General features: G+C 35.0%; 2 protein-coding genes across 2 annotated transcripts; both read left to right on the top strand.

Annotated features, from left to right (window-relative positions):
- The first annotated feature begins 817 nt into the window (after nt 1-817).
- On the top strand, nt 818-10,020 carry LOC135846425 (cytochrome P450 4C1-like). The gene is made up of 11 exons (XM_065365510.1): nt 818-916; nt 995-1,076; nt 3,506-3,694; nt 4,115-4,184; nt 4,277-4,403; nt 4,503-4,566; nt 8,885-8,991; nt 9,090-9,158; nt 9,265-9,436; nt 9,514-9,693; nt 9,795-10,020. Exons 1-11 carry the CDS (start codon nt 839-841, stop codon nt 9,980-9,982), a joined length of 1,326 nt encoding a protein of 441 aa, XP_065221582.1. The 5' UTR covers nt 818-838; the 3' UTR covers nt 9,983-10,020.
- Nucleotides 10,021-12,031: 2,011 nt separating this feature from the next.
- Nucleotides 12,032-19,939, top strand: LOC135846419 (cytochrome P450 4C1-like). Its single transcript, XM_065365501.1, has 12 exons — nt 12,032-12,476; nt 12,561-12,661; nt 12,740-12,821; nt 13,222-13,410; nt 13,528-13,597; nt 13,693-13,819; nt 13,918-13,987; nt 18,696-18,802; nt 18,895-18,963; nt 19,042-19,213; nt 19,300-19,479; nt 19,605-19,939. Exons 1-12 carry the CDS (start codon nt 12,311-12,313, stop codon nt 19,766-19,768), a joined length of 1,497 nt encoding a protein of 498 aa, XP_065221573.1. The 5' UTR covers nt 12,032-12,310; the 3' UTR covers nt 19,769-19,939.
- Nucleotides 19,940-20,750: the final 811 nt, after the last annotated feature.

The raw sequence follows: 20,750 nt of genomic DNA, 5'->3' as shown, positions 1-20,750 counted from the left end.
TGCCTCATTTTATACCAATACAATTTTCAATACTTGCAGTTTGATAATTTTCGAGAACCGAAAAAGATGATGTTCGAGAATTTCGAAAATTTCATCTAAAAATACCTAAATAAAAATGGAGGGAAAATTATTAAACAAGCCCAGGTCAATTACATGATGAGAATAAGAGATGAAACTGCCTAGCAGCAACATTGGAATGAAAAATAGATGGAAAATCCCAATAATACTAGGCATAGGTACAATATCGTAGCTGTATCCAACATGGACATGAACCTGTGCGACAAGAACTACTTTTAAGATGGGTACACCTTAGTGTACCGCATCACAAGGTTGTTGTAGCCCTTGAATTTCGATCATTTTGCCGAATTTTTAAGAGTATCTAGTTAATCTGTAATTTTTTCCGCACGTAGTACATAAGTTTTTTTTGTATTAATAAATATTTGCGATTTTTTCGTTAAATTCAATTACCGATTCGTTTGAAAATTGATTTAGATTTTTGCTGTGCGTAGTTCTGTTTTTGAGTGTGAATTTTTCCTTTTTTTAATATGAACGCTATACTGATATCAGCAAGCGTAATTTTAATTGCAATTTTGATGAGATATCTTCGTAATTCTAAAAATACAAGATTTTACGAGCTACTTGAACAATTCCCTTCGTATCGCAAATATCCATTGATTGGAAATGCACATTTGCTGTTTGGTTCCATGGATGGTAATTTTGACTAATTTATATTTGATCTCATTTCTATATTACCAATACTAGTGCTTTTGGTATGATTATCTTTCTGTGAGTAACAATAAATTGTCCATCAGGTTTACTTTCAAGGCTTGAAAAAATTATGCAGCGTAATGATCGTCTAGTGTTCTGGCTTGGCCCCATACCATGTTTATTTCTGAAAAAACATGACGATATCGCTGTCAGTATTTACTTTCATTTTTTTGCACAAAACTTGATTCGCTCGTATTTTTAACGCGGAAAATGTATTCTTTAACAGACTGTATTAAATCAGAGCTTGGATCGTGACTTCCTCGGAGCAACAGACGAGTGGCTGGGTAAAGGGATATTAACGGCCAGACGTAAGATACCTACCTGCATTGTTACAATATAAGCATGATTGTATAATAGGGTGAATCGCCAAAAAAAAAGTCGTCGGATTTTGACCGAAATTTTGCGGAGACTTTCATTTTCAGTTGAAAGTTACTCAGAAAAATCTTTAGCTCCGGAAGTGGGCTCCATGGAGAAGAGAAATGGGAATTCATAACGATATTTTCGAAAATGCCCCTTCTTTGAGGGCCCACATCACCCCTCCAGGGGCACATCTGGAGCTAAACATTTCTCTGAGTAACTTCCAACTCAAAATGAAGGGCTCGATTAGTTGAATTAGGTCAATCCGTTGACTTTTAGGAGGGGGCGATCCACCCTGATGTAAGTACATATAAGTAAAGTGGGATGCTTTTTCAATCTTTACAGAAAATTTAATTTAATCAAGTTAACCCTTAAACACCCAAGGAAATCCTGAGATGTTATGAAAAAATGCTTTCAATTTCCTGAATTAGATCATCACAAGCGTCACATTAACCCACAGTTTGCCCCCCAGCCCCTTAAGCCGTCTCATAAAAGCCGTACCGATTTATTCAATTTTCCTTGAAAACCGAGAAAGCAAAAACCCCAATGAGGTCAATCATGGAACTGAATGATATAGTATCATTAGGTGTACTGAATGAGTGAGAGCATATCCCCAAAGAACACCCCACCCCTTTTTGGGGGGCAAATTTTCAAAAAAGTAGGGATAAAAAAATTGGACCCATGCTCCATTTTTGGATAAACATATTGATGGTAGACCCTTCACAAAATGAAATCATGAAAGGTGTGAAAATGGTGGACCAGAGCGATTTTTAAAAAATTTGATATGCTTGTCTCGATAGAAACCCGAAAAAACAGAGCATGAATACGCAGAGTACATAATATGGAAAATATTATCAAGTAGGCTTGAAATGTCAGAAACAAGAATTGAAAGGAACACAGATGCTTTTAACAGCACATAAGTTCAGATAATCTACAATCCACCCATCAAATCTGTTTATCACTCCGTGGATATTCTTTCTCGATATTTGTCACCAAATAGTTACATCCTACAAAGGTTAGCAGTACAATTGTTTTTCTGCAGAAATATCGAAATACGTTTATCTACCACTTTGAAAAGCTTTACACAGTCAAATTGCAGCACTCCCCGGCATTTCATAATGTTCAAGCATTCATGAAGAAGTCACTATCCCTCCTCGATCATAGATAATGTAGTTCTACATCATGAAAATTGCACGAGCAGAAGTCACTGTTTACAATCATGAGATTGTGCCTAGCGTATGACTACAGGATTCAGGGGATTTGAGATTCAGTAAAAAGCTTTCAACTCTGAACTTTTGAATGTTTTGAGAAATTCCTCAAAACATTCAAAAGTTCAGAGTTGTGATTGAACAACAGTTGAAAGCTTTTTACTGAATCTCAAATCCCCTGTATCCTGTAGTCATACGCTAGGCACAATCTCATGATTGTAAACAGTGACTTCTGCTCGTGCAATTTTCATGATGTAGAACTACATTATCTATGATCGAGGAGGGATAGTGACTTCTTCATGAATGCTTGAACATTATGAAATGCCGGGGAGTGCTGCAATTTGACTGTGTAAAGCTTTTCAAAGTGGTAGATAAACGTATTTCGATATTTCTGCAGAAAAACAATTGTACTGCTAACCTTTGTAGGATGTAACTATTTGGTGACAAATATCGAGAAAGAATATCCACGGAGTGATAAACAGATTTGATGGGTGGATTGTAGATTATCTGAACTTATGTGCTGTTAAAAGCATCTGTGTTCCTTTCAATTCTTGTTTCTGACATTTCAAGCCTACTTGATAATATTTTCCATATTATGTACTCTGCGTATTCATGCTCTGTTTTTTCGGGTTTCTATCGAGACAAGCATATCAAATTTTTTAAAAATCGCTCTGGTCCACCATTTTCACACCTTTCATGATTTCATTTTGTGAAGGGTCTACCATCAATATGTTTATCCAAAAATGGAGCATGGGTCCAATTTTTTATCCCAACTTTTTTGAAAATTTGCCCCCCAAAAAGGGGTGGGGTGTTCTTTGGGGATATGCTTTCACTCATTCAGTACACCTAATGATACTATATCATTCAGTTCCATGATTGACCTCATTGGGGTTTTTGCTTTCTCGGTTTTCAAGGAAAATTGAATAAATCGGTACGGCTTTTATGAGACGGCTTTAAGGGGCTGGGGGGCAAACTGTGGGTTAATGTGATGCTTGTGATGATCTAATTCAGGAAATTGAAAGCATTTTTTCATAACATCTCAGGATTTCCTTGGGTTTTTAAGGGTTAAAAAGGGATGGATGAAGTTGTGAAATTACATACCTATACTTAAAATTTCATTATAAAAATATTAAAATACCTTCATATTTTCTTGCTTGGAAAAAAATGTATAGATGAAGAATGGACCAAATCTAGGAAAATGCTAACGCCAGCTTTTAGTTCAAATATGCTTACAAAATATGCGAAAGTCTTCGAAAAATATTCCTTTCATCTCGTCGAGAAGTTGAAACCAGTTGCAGACACCGGTAAAGAAATTGATGTTTGGGATTGGTTGATGAAAGCAAATCTGGATGCCATTACAGGTAAAAACAATCCTTTGAAAAAATCTACCAACAAAGCAGGAATCTATACTGGCAGAAAAATGTTTGGACTATTACCTCTCTCCTCCAGAAACTATATTATTTCTGATTTTTGAAATATGCAGTTCGTATCTACCTACATAAATATCATTTGTCATTTCTGTCAATTTTTACTTGATTTGAGAAGTGTGAAACCAATAGGTAAAAAAAAAAAAAAAAAAAAAGGAAGATCGTTTAATTTTTTTTCAATGTTTTTGAAGAATTTTTATTGAAAATTTGGCATAAACTTAACTTTGATAAGTACGAAAATACAGACCATATTTTTTACTAAGAGTTGGTCTCCCAAATTAGTTGCATATTTTTCAATGGAAAACTACCCTATGCTATTTACCATGAACTTTCGTTATATTTGATTAATTTCAGAAAGTTCATTCGGTGTTTCAATTCAAACTGGAGGAAAAATCGGAGAAGCATTTTGCCTTGCTATACACGAGTAAGTATCATAAATCATCGATCCCTAAAATACAGATTCGAGTGAGGTGGAAAATTAAATTAGAACATTAAGTAGCACACATTTTTGTTTAGCGCCATCAAGTTCATAGTGAAACGTTTCCAATATCCTTGGCTGATTTCACGCCATCTTAATATGATCTATTTGCACATGATAGGTAAAACTAATTCTATCCACGATGTCAAACAGTATCCGACAATGGTAAATCCATGCACATATTTTCAATTTCACTGTTTCATCGGCGACCTTCAAAGGTTAGCAATTAGGTACTTTTCGATATACAGGTATATTTTTTTTCAGGTATTGAAACAAAACATAAAAAATTTTCAAGATTTACAACGTGATGATAACGCGCCTAGTAATGGTAAGGAAACACACAAATGCATCAATTAAATTTCTTGAAAGTACCAGCATCAATAGAGGTATCGATCCCCCCCCCCTTTCATGACGATTCTCTTGGGGAGAATATATTTTTTCTTAGGATGGACATCCATATTATGATAAGTAAAGTGAGGTCAAATTTTCAGATTATTTTATGTCATTTTGATGGGTCCCCATGTAGAAAAAACCTACTAGTTTTAAATATAAAGAATCAGTAGTGTTTACTAATTGGTTTTTGCCAGTAGTGATCCATTACTACTACTTGTGAGTGGGTTTCCCTGTAGTGAAAAATCAGTGGAACAACTGTAGTTGTCCCAGTAATTTTCCCTATAGGAAAATGTCATTAGTTAGTAGTGTAGTAGAGAATCACCACTGGCAAAAACCAATTAGGAAACACTACTGATAAGGTAGTAGTGTTGACAGTGAAGATTCACTACTAGGGAAATAGTGTAGTAAAAAATCACTATTGGCAAAAACCTACTTGCAGTAGGTAGGTGCCAATACCTACAGGGTAGTAGTGAATCACTACAGGAAACACTATTTTTGTTTACAATAGTGGTGTTCTACTACATTCAGAAGTGGTGATCACTACTGGCACTTACCTACTTGGAATCACCTCTGATTTGTCCTACTGTATCCTACTGTATTTCTCTACTGATGAGGAATGCTGCTACTTACTTACCATGGTTTAGAGGAGCACACCACCAGTGCTGGTGACTAAAGTACACCTAAATGATGCATATATGCCGATCGAGCCCCATTCAGGGAAGAAATTTTTTTAAACCAATTTTGAGTTATTTGTCTTGGTAAAAACATGAATATGTGGGGAATAATTTTCCAAATTTTTTGAGATGTGTTTGAGCTGTTTAAGTCAAGTTTATACTTAAGTAAGAAATTATTTTTTGGAAAAAAAATAAGAAATAGTTATGTGATGTTATTATCTGCCTATTAGATCTATACTTTTTCAAAAAAAATTGTCAGTTTAATGGGGGAAAAAAGTTCAACTTATAAATTTCAAATCAGATTTATCACTCTTTTTAAAAAATCAGGATTTTCCTCAAATTTATCCTAACAAATAATGCTGATTTTCGAAGTAAAATTTACAGATTCAGATGGAAACGAAGAGGCAAGTTGATAGAAATTTATAGAAAAATTCTATCAATTGGTGAAAATTAATTTTTTAATTCTTTTCTGAATTTTTTCATAAGACTATCAAAGAAAAATTTCCTTTTCTTAACAACTTCAATGGCTCATAAAGAAAAACATACCTACCTAAACATCTCAACTGAATTAAAATAAAATTGGGTAAACTAGCAATGCTGGTGTTTTATATTTTTATTAAATTTCATTTTAGGGGGTGTTTCAGGGAATTTTATTGAAGTTTGAAATCGGATGCTATTTCTAGATGCAGTGGCATCAGAATTTTTCAAAAGAAAAAAATGTTCATGGAAAATGAATTAATTTTAATTTTTAATCTTATTCATAAATTTCTTTTGAGAATTAAATTTTTTTCACACTTGGTAATTTCTCAATATTACCTATTATTCTTACTTGCCTACATTCTCCTTCAAATTTCATAATGAAATTTCCAATTTATTTTCAAAATCATTATGCTTTTTCTCTTTGCATAAAATTTTATTTTATTTAAAACAGAAATTTTATAATTTCCAAAAACATAAAAATTTTGTTCTCAAAAAAAAAATCAATTTTAATTTTTGTAATTACCAGTTGGTTATTATTTTTATGAAATTAAAATTCCAAAATTAAATTTGATTAGAAAAAAAAACAAGTCATCTTAACATACACTTTATTCCAATTTTATTGGAATAAGGAATAAAAAATTTTCCTTGTGAGCTGTTGAAATTCTTGAAGAAAAGGATCAATGAAATTTTGTTTTTTGGAGCATTAAATTTTTTCTTTGAGAATCTTGGTTATAAAATTGAGAAAAAGACTAGTGTTTCACCACAGCGCACTCATAAAAAACTACTGCTAACAATAGGTTTTTTTGTGTGGGTGAAAATTACTCTACATAATTAGTGACACTTTACTACTCAATATCCTATACATCAGTGGTGTGTGGTGGCATTCCTACTCCCCGCAGTAAGGCTGTTTAAAGTTTTTATGACACATCAGCAGTGTGTAGTGTAACATCACTCTACAATTAGTGACGCTTCACTGCTCAATATCCTATCAGCAGTAGTGTGTGGTGAAATCTCTACTCCCAGAAGTAAGGTTGCAAAAAGTTTTTACCTACACACATGTAGTGTGTAGGTAAACATCACTCTACATATTAGTGATATTTCACCACTAAACATCATACACATCAGTAGTGTGTGGTGAAATCTTACTCCTGGCAGTAAGGTTGCAAAAAGTTTTTACCTACACACTGGTAGTGTGTAGGTAAACATACTACCAGTCTGTAGGACATGGAGTGGTGAAGTGTTACTGATATGTGGTGAAAACCTACTCACCAGCCTACTGTAAGTATTGATTGTCACTCCATCACCACTGGTGTGTGGAGTGTTCACTAGTGGAGTGTCACTGATGCATAGTGGATTACCACCACATCACCACTACTATGTAGTGAAACACTGCAGGGTAGTAAAGAATGCAGTATTGAAGCACCACTGGTGTGTGATGAAAAACTACTGACAAACTACTGCTGTGTAATATAATACTACATAAGTCAGTAGGTTTTCAGTAGGTTTTTTCCACGTGGGTCGCGTCCAAGTTTTCAAATCCATGTTCTGACTTTATGGAGGGAGGGGGGCAAAACTCCACCGAGGGGGTCAAAATGAAAAATGACTGCAATTTCCAAGTTCAGCGCGAAATTTTATACAATTTTGATAGGTCATGTTCAAGTTTTCAAATCCATATTCAATCATAGTCTTTAAAGGGGAAGGGAGGGGGTGGAGATTAAATGAAAAATTTTGAAGCAAAAATATTCCCAAGCAACGAATATGAGAATTATTCCGATTGCATACACATAAATCCTCAGTATCGACGTGTAATGTGCAAAGTTTGTTTAATATCATTGTTATATTCAGTTTGGGGGGCAAAACTCCACCGCGGGGAGTCAGAATTAAAAATGATTGCGATTTTTGAGTTCGGCGCGAAATTTTATACCATTTTGATGGGTCGTATCGATATTATCGAATAGACAATGCATTATTCAATTCTGGGGGTGGGGGAGTGGTAACAAGCCTATTAGTGCTCATAAAATCGCATTGTGATCGTATTTTTTCGCCGTTTTTGCGCAGTTGGGCTTCAAATAACCCCGTCTAACAAACGTCCAAGAATCGTTCGGTCCCCAGTCATATCCTGGACATAAGAGCCATTTTACCATCAAAAATGGCCATGCAAAAATGCATAAAAATCGCATTCAAAGTGCCATATGCAGTTGTGCAGGGTTTCACGGAAAAAAAATACATATTTGGCATCGGGAGAAGTCCCCCAACACAACCCCGTCGAGTTTTTTCGGTCCCGACCATGTCCCCAAAATCACCTTTTTGAGGGTCCACCCCCTCGTTGTGCGGGGTAAAAATTTCAAAATTGCACTTTTCTGAATGAGGCAGGTAGTAACTTCATTTTGGCAGCGCATTTTTTTGATCCCTGAAAAAAAGAAGTTTTCAAAGTGGAATTCAGGGTCGTTATAGGGTTCAAAAAAAATTGTAAAAATTCAGGGCGGTTGCTCTCCAGTATCGTGACCTTTAAACAAGTTTCAAATTAATTGGCTCGTAATTTGGAAAATTTTGTGGAAATTTCAAGTTTCAAAAATTTGCAGGGGGCTCTATAAACAGCTCGAAGTGGATCAAAATCGTTTTTGATCGATTTGGTAAGTCAAAAATAAGGTGTATCCCAAATTTAGCCTTTCTAAATTTTTTTTCTCTTATTTTTAACCCAAACTTCATTTTAAAATTTGCCAAAAAAATCGAAAAATCCACTCAGCATCTGAAATTGTAGCTAGTGATAAGTATATTTTTGCGTGCTCTTTCGATCTCAGAAAGCAAAATCTGCGATTTCAGCTCACCTGTCAATCAAAATGGCGACCATTTGGTTGGTAAGGCCATTTTTTTGGTAAATTTGTTTTATAATGTTCCTTGGGATGTCCCCTTTAATAAAAAAAATTGTATCCAAGAAGATCTACGGGTGTGGGGAGGGGGTTGCGGATACCTCTATTGTCATACCTAGGTACACCGAACTGTGATATTTAATTTCCATATATGTAGTTACTCGCAGTGAGAGCTTTTGGATCACAAGGAAGTTGAATTTTTCCAACTGAATTTGATTTGCTGTTACAGACGACACCTCCCATGCAATAATCGATTTACTGGTCAGATTTAGTTTTAAAGAACCCAGTGTCACCGAAATACGTATGAGAGACGAATTATTACAAATAATGGGAGCGGTAAGTACCTACTCGAGTAAATTTTAAGTAAAAGGTAAGTCTTCTATCATTGACAAATTACAAATACATCATCATTTATGCATTATGCATTATTAAAGGCAATCGAAACGTCACCATTGAACATGAGTTTTCTAATGTTAATGCTGGCAATGCATCAAGACATTCAGGTGAGTGAGTCTAACTGTGTTTGAATTCGTAAAATTATTGTCACTTGGAGGGGCATTCTTTTACTCATTAACAAATAAAACTACCTACACTTGCAACCTATTACAGCAAAAAGCTTATGAAGAGGTTTTCAAAATCAAGACTGACGATGGCACCTTCAAGCCTCACGATATCATCATCAATATGCCATATGTGGAACAATGCATCAAAGAAACATTACGGATGTTTACTCCAGTATTTCATACGAACAGACGTGTTCATAAAGATATTTTATTGAAAGGTATGCACAATCGTCTCGTTGTTTCTCAAACGCAACAATATGAAGAATTATATTTTTTATGTTTTTCCCTCGTCCAGATAATATGATAATTCCAGCAAATACTTATGTTACAACGTTTATACATTTTTCGAATTACGATCCTGATTTATACAAAAATCCTGAGAAATTCGATCCGGAGCATTTTAGCGAGAAAGCTGTAGAAGCAAGACCTAAAACAAGCCAGCTAAGCTTTGGTTATGGGCCCAGATCATGTTTAGGTAAACTAAAGAATATGTACTAATTATTAATTTGGAATGTTTTTTAATTAGGTAGATATACTCTTTATGCCAGTTTCAATCACATACTGATTATTTGATAGGTTCAAAGTACGCGATGCTGCTCATCAAAACACAAGTTGCTCACATTTTGCTCAATTATCGAATATCAACCGATGTCGAGGAGTTCACAAAAACACATTTGAAAATGGATATCAGCATCAGAAGTAAAATCGGATACCCGATTAGATTTACCAGCAGGCGTGACCGGTCGTCAATTATGAATAGTTAAATAGAGACAAATAAATCATTTGATTGTATTTTTTATAATGATTTTGTCATTGGACGTTTTAGGGTATCATTCACTATGATAATTTGACTTTGTGGGCCCTTTTTACCAAATTTGGGCCAATTTTCTCAGATTTTACTATCTTTGAACCCGCCATTGACTTTAAAGTCGAACAACACCTCGATCTTTAAAACGTTCGTCCATAAAATTTCTAAAAAAAACTGGTTACTACGTTCTTTTCCTGATTAAAATCAAACCTGTTACTGGCACATGCGAACAAATAAACGTTTGCATTAGATAACTGTACGGAAACAGCCATCATTAGGTAGGTACCTAGCTCATCAACTTGAAAAACACCGGTTCGTAAGACGTACCTACTCAAGTGGTAAGTAAGTAGCCAAGATCGTAAAAATTTACTACAGACTACGTTGATCTTTCTACTCGTATTATCTGCTATGATTTCATTTTTAGGTATAGGCTCGTTAAAATGTGATCTTGAAAGAGATAAAGACTAGGTAAAATTTTGCCTAAGGATGTTGGGTTTTCTACAAAAAAAATACAAAACAAGTGAAAAAAATATTCCGTTACACTAGAAGTAGAAAAACCCATAAAAAATTCGGGCATTGGAAGTATAAAAATATCAATGAGCGTTGATTTTCTATTAGGTAGGTACATAACTTACGACTCACGAGCAAATTTTAATAATTACCTAATTAGCCAAAAAGCTGATATTATTTTATTTTTCGTTAAATTTTTCTTGATTTTGCACGCCTAGAATTTCGCATGATCCGCTAAAAATTGTCGAGAAGATGACCAAATACATCAGTTCAAGTTCATTTCACACCTCAAGCAATTTGAAATATCTGGAGAAAAATGAAAACTCACGGGAGTTCCAGGATGGCTCAAAATAGATACCTAATTATCGAGGAGGGAAGGGATGATGAAATGAAGCAATTATCCACCCATATGCTTTTTTTATACCTAAATAGAAAATGCATTTCATAAAAACTCAAAAATAGTTTTTTTTTTAATATTTAAAATTTTTGAAAATTGACCAAAAATCCAAAATCGAATCTGAGCACGTAAAATGTTGGTCAAGTATGTAGGTTTCAACACATGCTTATTCGATCTAGCTTGGTTTCGTTGAAATTGGAGGTTGCACTTCAATCAAATAAAGGGTTCCCTTCCCTTCCCTTCAACAAGGGAACCTTTACAACTGGTCAACTGGCTATTGAGCTGAAATTCGGCTCACTGAAAGCAGAGGTCACCCACACCTCAGAATAAAATCTTCAGCTGCTGAAGTTGATTTTAGGAAAACTTTTGAAAATGGCAAAAATATTCAACAATTTCCATGTACGTAGTAGGTACAGTGATAACGTGATAAGAAAAAAAATACTCCAACTTCCAATGCTTTTTAAGCTGCAGCGCTGCCAAGACCATCCAGCGGGATAAATTGGCATTACTCAAACTATCTTTACCGTTTCTGTTCCCCTCGGCTTGTAGTTGGTCATATTATAAAGCAGGTCTCGTGTCGTATCCTCTATAGTACATAATGAACCAACGTCGTCGACCTTCCAAATCGACTGTTATCATTTCCGAGCTAGTCTGGAGCCTGTAGCAAAAGTTGACTTTCATCCAGAAATTTCAACCCGCTCCAGAAGCCGGCAGACAGCAACTGAAAATTTATGGAGAACCGTTGTACCATTCTTCAGTAAAATTAGTGGGGTTTGGGGCCCAGACTGCACTTGCAAAAATTTTAGCTCATTTGGTCAATTTTGTCACATCTTGCTTTCGAAATTCAATTTCAATTACCGTTTGATAATTATTTTCGAGAGTTGAAAAATAAATGATTTTCAACCATCACAAACATCTTTTCTAAAAATGAACAAAAGTGGAGGAAAAAATCATTAAACACGTCAAGGTCGATTACGAGATGAGATGATGAGAAGAGATGAAACTGCCTAGCAGCAATATACTTAAAGAATGAAAAAAGTTGGAAAACCCCAATAAATAAGCACATAAAATGCCTGTAGGTGTATGTGTATCCAACATAGACATGACTTGTGCGACAAGAACTAGATGCCTAGATACTTATTTCTCGATAGGTACACGCTTAGTGTACCGCATCAGAAGGTTGTTGCCCGTGAACTTCGATCATTTTTCCGGATTTTTAATAGGTAGTGATTTTTTCCGCGCAGCTTACACGTTTGTTTGGCATTAATAAACAGTTTCGATTCTATCGTTTAATTCAATAACCGATTCGTTTGAAAATTGATTTAGATTTGTTGCAGTGTAGTTCTGTTTTTAAGTGCGGATTTTTTCTTCTTCAGTATGAACGTTATACTGATATCAGCATGCGTAATTTTAATTGCAATTTTGATGAGTTATCTTCGCAAGTCGAAAAACAAGAGACTAAACGAACTACTTGCACAGTTCCCTTCGTATCGCAAATATCCATTGATTGGAAATGCATACATGCTGTTTGGTCCTTTGGATGGTAATACGACTCACCTTGAATATAAGGTAAACTATTCCCTACTGCTATCGATAATAATACTTACGTTGATATTTTATCCATCAGGTTTACTTTCAAGATTCGAAAATATTATGAAACATGATCGCGTCACGTTCTGGCTTGGGCCAGTACCATGTTTATTTTTGAAAAAATACGACGATATTGCGGTCAGTACTTTTTATATTTTTCACGAAAACTGATTTTTTTCACGTACCTATTTTTAACACGATGGTATTGTTCAACAGGCTGTTTTCACCCAGAGCACAGATCGTGATTTTCTTGGAACAATTGATGAATTTGTGGGTGTATCGATAATGAATGCACCACGTAAGATACCTAATTAAATTACCTACACAGTTACAAGAGAACACCAGCAGTGATGTGGGGACAATTATTGGAGAATTTGTTGTCTGGGGGGGGGGTGGTCTACGGTTTTTAGGACTGTTGGACACTCTGAAGAAATCCTTGATCACATATAGTTGCAATTTGAAAAAAAAGGAACCATATAAAGAAGCAATAAAATCAAAATTCGAAAATTCCAGCAAAAAAATCTTTTTTGGGGGGTCTGGGGGTTTTTTAAGAAAGTGCCTGCCTTTGCGTTCACAACCTATTGGTTCTTGTAACGTTCAAGTCCATCTCCACACGTCACTGCTCAAAGTAAAACGTACACGTAATATTGTAAAAATATTCCATTAATTTTTCTCCTATGTTGGCGAAAAATTTCCAGATGAAGAATGGAAGCTATCTAAAAAAATGGTAGCGCCTGCTTTCAGCTCGAAAATGCTAACGAAATATGAGGAAACGTTCAAAAGTAATGCTCTAGAGCTCATCGAAAAGCTAAAACCAATCGCAAACAGTGGTAAAGAAATAGATACTCGGAAACTGATGTTGAGAGCAACTCTAGACGTACTTGTAGGTAAAAATAGAGACGTCTTGTCTTCTCACATTTTTCTCGTGAACATCAAATTATAGATACCAACGTCATGTAATTCTGCATTTAAAATTCAACTTGTGCCATTTTATGTTACTTCAGAAACTTTATATGGTGTTTCAACCAAAGCTGGTGGAAAAGTTGCAGAAGACTTTTGCGGATATTCACTCGAGTAAGACTTACAATCAATCAAAAAATTAAGACCAGACATGAACTTGAGTGTAAGAGTAAGTAACTCTAGTGAAACATAAACGATGTCTTTTTCAGCGCTGTTGAGCTCACGGTAAAACGTATCCAAATGCCTTGGCTTACGTTACATTATATCAACAAGATATACTTATGGATGATAGGTAAACCTAATTGCGTTCAGAACTTTCGGCAGTATCCGACAGTGGTAAATCCTTGTTCTTTCAACTAGATAAACTTCTTTAAATCCAATTTTGATGGTTTTAGGGCAACTTCTTATTACCTATATTTGTTTTTTTGTTTCAGGTATTGAAAAAAAACATTGAAGATTACAAAAATTCAAGGCATAATGATGATGCTCCGGATGAAGATGATGGTAAGGATTAAGGACTCTCTTATCATTACTCATTATGATAGATAACAACGTAGTTGATGTAAATTTTGATGTCGGCCATTGTTGTACTGGGTGTTTTGGAACTAGTATCAAACCCTTTGACAGATGATACACCAACCCATACCACACTGATGTAAGTTGGTTAGCCGACCCTAAAAATTGAAGGGGCAGAGTTACAGGCCATGTAGTGTAATTCCTCGACTATTTCCATGCTTTTATGAAAAAACTTGGTTTTGTACAGAGTAAAGAAGATTCTTGCATGTACGTCTTTGCCATGACGCATAATGGGAAAAATTGTAAACTCATTTGTAATGATATAAATAGGTATTAAAGGTTATGGAATGGGTTTATGTATGGATTGTATGGAGGATTAACAGGGTAAAGGTGCAAGGTCTTTAGGATAGAATATATTCCTAGGAATATATCTAATACCATATACCAGGAATCCAAATAGCTCAATGGGGGGACGTAGGTAAATATTATACCATCACATAACCAAATATATTAAATAAGAACACGTGTCATGAATGCAATTACTAATATATTTGGCAGATAAATTACACTCCTTATGTAACAATTAGACTTATGAACATACAAGAAGTACAAGCAAGTCTAGGCCCTATAAGTGGTTGCAGTGAACCAAAGATCTTCTAATACTTAAGGATAATAATGAGGGTTACGTTAACAATTTATACATTAGCGTGAGGATAAGGAGTATAAAACAAGGTAATTTCCTGGTGAACTTAATCGTGCCTGTTTAACATGGCGGGTGAAAGAGTTAACGCGTCGACTACAAAAACTACAATACTTGCTCGTAAGCTCGTCGCATGATGCATCAGCCAGTGTTACCAACTGCATCTACGCAATGGGTAGTAGGGTATACACACTAGGCATAGTTGTACATCACACATTATTGCGTTATACATTGATGACTGAACTCCAAGGAGTTTTGATGAACAAATTTATCGATGCATTACAGTCTGAATTTAAGATTGTTTTGAAGACAGCAGACCAGTTACTTGGTATATGTATATCTCGATCATCGAATAGAGATATATCCTTGGATCAATCGGTTTATATCGCAAAAGTAATCTAGCGATTTGGAATGGCTGGTTATAAGCCAGTGTCAACACAGCTATAAGTTATACATATAGCTTCAATTTGACTTCGCCACGTTATAGAATTCTTCAAGGAGTATAAAAAAGATTTTCAATTTTTGCTTATCTTAAAAATTGAAGGACCTGTGATCACTTAAAATTTTCAGTGTGCTCTAACACCTTCAATTAGGTGCAATGTTCTACATCTTACATTACATCAATTATTGTTGGCTAAACTCAGACTTGAAGGCGCCAGAGTATTTTGAAAATTTTAAGCAGGGAATGAGTAAAATACAGTGTAAAATGCGTAGAATGCAGCAAAATCACCCATCTGAAAGCCAAAAAATTGTTTAATTAGCCAAAATGCGCCTTGAAAAATGAAAGTTCAACTTTTTAGTTCAGGAAATGAAATGTGAAATTTCAATTTGGATGTTCTTTATTTTAATTATGCAAACTGATTATAAATTAAATGATGGAAAAAACAAAAGTTTTTCGAAAAAAAAAAAATGTCTGCACATTTATTCTACGCATTCTACATTTTTTCTAGGCTATTCTACACCTGCTATTCTACGCGTAGAATGTCCATGTATTCTACATGGTGTACCTAATCTACGGCACAACACTGATTTTAAGCAATCGTATGTAAGATAAGAGTGCCTATTAGTACGCGGTTAAGGTTTGAGACGCTCCAGCTCACAGAGTTGTGCATAAAAATTTATGAAATTTTGTACACATAAACTTTGAACCCTTGGCTACATAACTGCTTACTCACTTTTGAGTTTCCCATTGCTGTTTTTTTGTAATAACGCAAAAATGAGGGCAACTGAAATGCGTACTAATAGGAAGGTACCTTCCTATTAGTACGCAAACGTCCGCCTATAAGTACGCATGAGTAAATACACGTTGAAAATGGTAAGAAATCCAACAAAAAGCAATGAAAAAGTGTAATGGCATATTTAGAGGGAATTACTGTGTAAAAAAACCAAATTAGCAATTCAAATATCTGAAAAAGCAAAGTTTTCAGATTTTCAAAAAATACATTTTTTTGACATCATATTTTTTGTCCATTTTTTTGAAATTAGCGTCAGTATCATGATCAGACTTCATAATCTTGAACTTAGATGGACTAAGGTACCAATTTCAGCTAATTTTATTCATTTTAATGCAAAATGATCAAAAAAATGAAAATTTACATGCAAAAATGATGCGTACTAATAGGACTTAGGGGGTGGGTACTTATAGGAAGTTTTTTGTTCTGACATAAAATGATGTCTAGCTCTATAATAAAATAATATTTTCGAAATGTCTTTTTTTTCATAAGAAACTAGATAAAATTACGGATCGATTGGTATAAGATACGAGGGGCGGCTGATAAGTTTTGCACAGTGCGCTCTGGCAGAGAGTTAAATTCACATTATTAAGCTGAGTGAGTGCTCATTTTGTAGCTTGAAGTCTGAGGAATACGATGGTGTATTCAGTTTTTTGATATGATTAATAGAAAAAATTTTGAACGAATCCGTAGCGTCCGAGGAAAATTTTTCTGTGCACGTTGAATAGAGCTCGTACATTGTGGTCTAGTAGCAAGACTAATGCGTGTATCAAACCGTGTGTGCACTTATTTTGTAGCCTGAAGTCTCAGGAACACGGTGGTGTATTCAGTTTTTTTGATTGACGTACACAAAAAATTTTAAACGAGTTTGAAGTGTCATGGTGTACTTTGGTAAATTTGAATTTTCACTTACAAAACTCCTCAATCCCTTCGGATACACGCAATATTCTTCCAACAAGTTTAACAAAAAAAACTGAATACACCATCGTGTTCCTGAGACTTCAAGCTACAAAATGAGCACAAACACGGCTAAATTCAAGGATTAGGCTCTTCGCTAGAGCGCAAAGTTCACTGGTCTACCCAGAATGACTTAAGAAATATCATTTGGTCAGTTCAAATCCCTTCAAAAAAATTTCCATGAGTCAAACAGAAAAAATAAGCACATCACCGTGTTCCTTAGACTTCAAGCTACAAAATGAGCACAAACACGGTTTGATTCAAGAATCAGGCTCGCCGCTGGAGCGCTCATTACATTGCAATGTGTGACTTGGTTTATCTCTAACGTGCACCAAAACAGAAACCACCTGACGCTTTGGACTCGTTCAAAATTTTTTCTATTTGATGTATCAAAAAACTGAATACACCATCGTGTTCCTCAGACTTCAAGCTACAAAATAAGCACTCACTCAGTTCAATATGTGATTTAGGCTCTCTGTCAGAGCGCACTGTGCAAAACTTTTCAGCCGCCCCTCGTACTTACCAAATAACATTATTTTAATATGTTCAATCTCATTTCCCATTTTGATGAAAAAAAAATCCAAAACACAGTTTTTCATTCAAATTATTCTCAGAGACAGAGTTTTCAATCAAACTGCGTGATTTTTTCGGAGAAACTAGGGTCATTAGTCAGCTACGTCATGGTGTGGTCAAATTTTCGATCAGTGTTACCAATCGCGAGAAAAACGCAATGCGTACTAATAGGCGGTGCGTACTAATAGGCACTCTTACCTTAGCTCCTTCAATGTTGAAGATGTACCAACAATTGATATAGGTACTTGACTGAAGTTATGGAACTTTGAATGTTCTTCAAAAAAGAACATGACTACATTTTGCCTAGGTCTAAAACTGAAGGCGCTCCTTCTCTACATAATTATTAATTCAGAGCTGTGGATCCAAAATGATCCCAAAACCAGAACCGATTGAATCCTGATTCAAATCCAAAATCGTTATTTTTCTTGATCCCCAAACCGAAAAAATCCCGGAACCAATATCATTTTGAACACAAAACAATCCCAGAACTGAAACGGAATCATTTTGGTTTCAGGATTTCAATTTTTGCCTTTTTCCCTCAATTTTTTTTGATAAATTGTCATTTTACATCATTTATCATCATTCATTCAGATTATAATGAAAATTACTCGACGAATTGAGCAAAATATGCATTTGAAACGTTGAACTAATGACACCATCAGATTCCCCATGTCAAAACATCCCATTTTTTAGACCCCTGGCAGGGTTCATTGGCCAATTTGGACTCAAAATTAGTTGAAATGGAAATCCTGAAACTGGAACTGATTCATCCCCAAACTGGAACAATTTTTTTCAATCCTGAAACGAGTCCCGAAACTGAAATGAAAATTTAGAAGAACGAATCCTGAAGCAAATCTAATCCCAAAATGAATAAATTTCAATCCCACAACCGAAATCCAATCCCAAAATCTTTTTGATCCCACAGCTCTAAGTTATGATAGTTGAGGAATTGCGCTAGGTATGTACTTACCTCAAAGATTATTGGCAATCAAATGGCCTGTAATTTTTCCCCTTCGATTTTTAGGATCGATAAACCAACTTACATCTGCGTGGTTTGAATTGGTGTATTACCAGGCGAAGGGATTAACACCTGTCAAGGAATACCCGGTACAAGTTGATTATGGGGTTTTGAATGAAATTTTTGAGATTAATTTGGAAGTTTTTCCATATTGATTTTCAGTTTGTTGAAAATGATGTGAAGGGTTTTAACTACAAATTTCATTTGCTGTTACAGATGACAAATCCAAATCATTGATCGATTCACTCGTCAGATACAGCTTCAGAGAACCGAATATTTCAGAAACACGCATAAGAGACGAATTGTTAGGGGTGTTGGGAGCGGTAAGTACATAGTAGAGTCACTGCACCAGCAGCCACTGCGATTAACTCCAAATTTAATTTAATTATAACGTTTGACTTTCTCATGTTTAAAGGGAATTCAATCATCACCACTGACTTCAAGTTTTATAATGCTGATGCTAGCGATGCATCAAGATATTCAGGTAGGTTCGTAGGGATTCCAGTTTCTTATCAATTCAATACTCATCAACGACTAACACTACTCATACCAATTATTACAGCAAAAAGCATACGAAGAAGTTTTGAAATTTAAGAATGCTGATGGTACATTAAACCAAAATGATATTTTCCATAATATGACATACTTGGAACAATGCATCAAAGAATCACTACGAATGTATAGCCCAGTAGCGATAACTGACAGACGTCTTCATAAGGATGTGGTATTGAAAGGTACACACTTGTCTGATTTTTTTTTACTTTTTGCAATAATTCGAGTACCTAATTGTTCTTTCACCTACTATTGAATGCACGTCCAGACAATAAGGTAGTTCCAGCAAACACGTTAGTTGTGGCTCTCATAGCTTTCGCGAATTATGATCCTGATTTATACAAAAATCCAGAAGTATATGATCCCGAACATTTTAACGAAGAAGCGGTAAGAACACGTCCTAAAACCAGCGAGCTGACCTTTGGAATTGGAGGAAGATCTTGCGTAGGTAAATGTCACAAAACGAATGTCTGTCCTACAGCATTCGATAATTCGATATATTCTCCAGTATAGGTAGATATGTAAATCTGAATTACCTATGTTCGTTTTAATTACATGCTGATTGTTCAACAGCTGGAAAGTACGCGATGATGTTCAACAAAACGCAAATCGCTTACATTTTGCTCAATTATCATTTATCAACCAGTGTCAAGGAATTTACAAAAGAACACCTATGTATGGTACTCGCCATCGAGAGTAAAATCGGCTATCCTATCAAATTTACAAGCAGACGATAGATTGAATAGTGAAAAAATGAAAATTATGCCTATGATGAATAATTTCTTTCATGTTTTTGTTAATTTTCATAATGCTATTTATAACGAATTGTAGATACAATTTTATATCAGTGCATGTGCACAATATTATACTAAAAAATGTAACGTTCGAGTAAATTTTTCCCACCTCTTTTTTTTTGACAATTATTCAAACTGTAGGTACGTTAGGAAGATTGCAAGGTTTTGACGACATTCAATGGAGCCCTTCATTTCGGGTTGAAAATCACTCAGAAAATTTTTAGCTCCAAAGGTGCCCTTGAAAGGAAGATATGGGCTTCAAAAGAGTAGACATTTTCACCCCTACCCAACCCGTTTTGAAAAGATTGGCCCAGTTCCAAAAGATAGTGTTTGAGATTTTGCGTCGACCTTGGCCATTACCATCAAGATCCACGACAACTTTCAGGGTTCTGCTGAGCAGCTGAAAATTAGAAAATTCCCCAACTATGTATTTTTGGGTGATTTCGTGTTTTTATTTTTTATTCTTCTGCAATACGTATTTCCAAACTTTCGAAAAATGTAAATTTTCAAACGGGGGAAATATTTTAGAACGTATAGTGATGACATTTTTTTGACGATTATAGCTGATTTCAAAAAATCAAGATAAATGGCCAAAATCGTAACCAAATTTTTCGGGGTTTTTGTTCAAAATTTTCAAACCAGCTCAAGTAAAGTTCTGATGGAAATTTTCAATTTTGTGTCGAAATTTTAATCCATTTTGATATGTTGCATCACACCTTTTGACCTTTTGCAAAAATCTCAAAAATCACGACTCAAATTAAGGCTAAAAATTCTTTAGAACTGCTCAGAAAAAGTTTTTATGACAATTTTTAATGTTCCTGTGGATATTTTAAATCATTTTGATAGGGCATAATCCAAAAGCTAAAAGTTCTTCAATACTTTTTTCAAAAACTGTTGAAATCGAAACCAATTTTGTACTCAAAAT

This window comes from Planococcus citri, chromosome 5 (assembly GCF_950023065.1).
Source record: "Planococcus citri chromosome 5, ihPlaCitr1.1, whole genome shotgun sequence".
Lineage (NCBI taxonomy): Eukaryota > Metazoa > Arthropoda > Insecta > Hemiptera > Pseudococcidae > Planococcus > Planococcus citri.
Note: the sequence above shows the minus strand (reverse complement) of the source record. Positions and strands in the feature narration are given on the sequence as shown.

Bases quoted from the DNA above. Each gene is read 5' to 3' on its own strand.
- LOC135846425 (XM_065365510.1), top strand. From the start codon at position 839: ATGCAGCGTAATGATCGTCTAGTGTTCTGGCTTGGCCCCATACCATGT. The intron at 4,404-4,502 runs GTAAATCCATGC...ATTTTTTTTCAG, and splicing joins TCAAACAGTATCCGACAATG to GTATTGAAACAAAACATAAA. The intron at 8,992-9,089 runs GTAAGTACCTAC...GCATTATTAAAG, and splicing joins TATTACAAATAATGGGAGCG to GCAATCGAAACGTCACCATT.
- LOC135846419 (XM_065365501.1), top strand. From the start codon at position 12,311: ATGAACGTTATACTGATATCAGCATGCGTAATTTTAATTGCAATTTTG. The intron at 13,988-18,695 runs GTAAGGATTAAG...TTGCTGTTACAG, and splicing joins TGCTCCGGATGAAGATGATG to ATGACAAATCCAAATCATTG. The intron at 19,214-19,299 runs GTACACACTTGT...ATGCACGTCCAG, and splicing joins TAAGGATGTGGTATTGAAAG to ACAATAAGGTAGTTCCAGCA.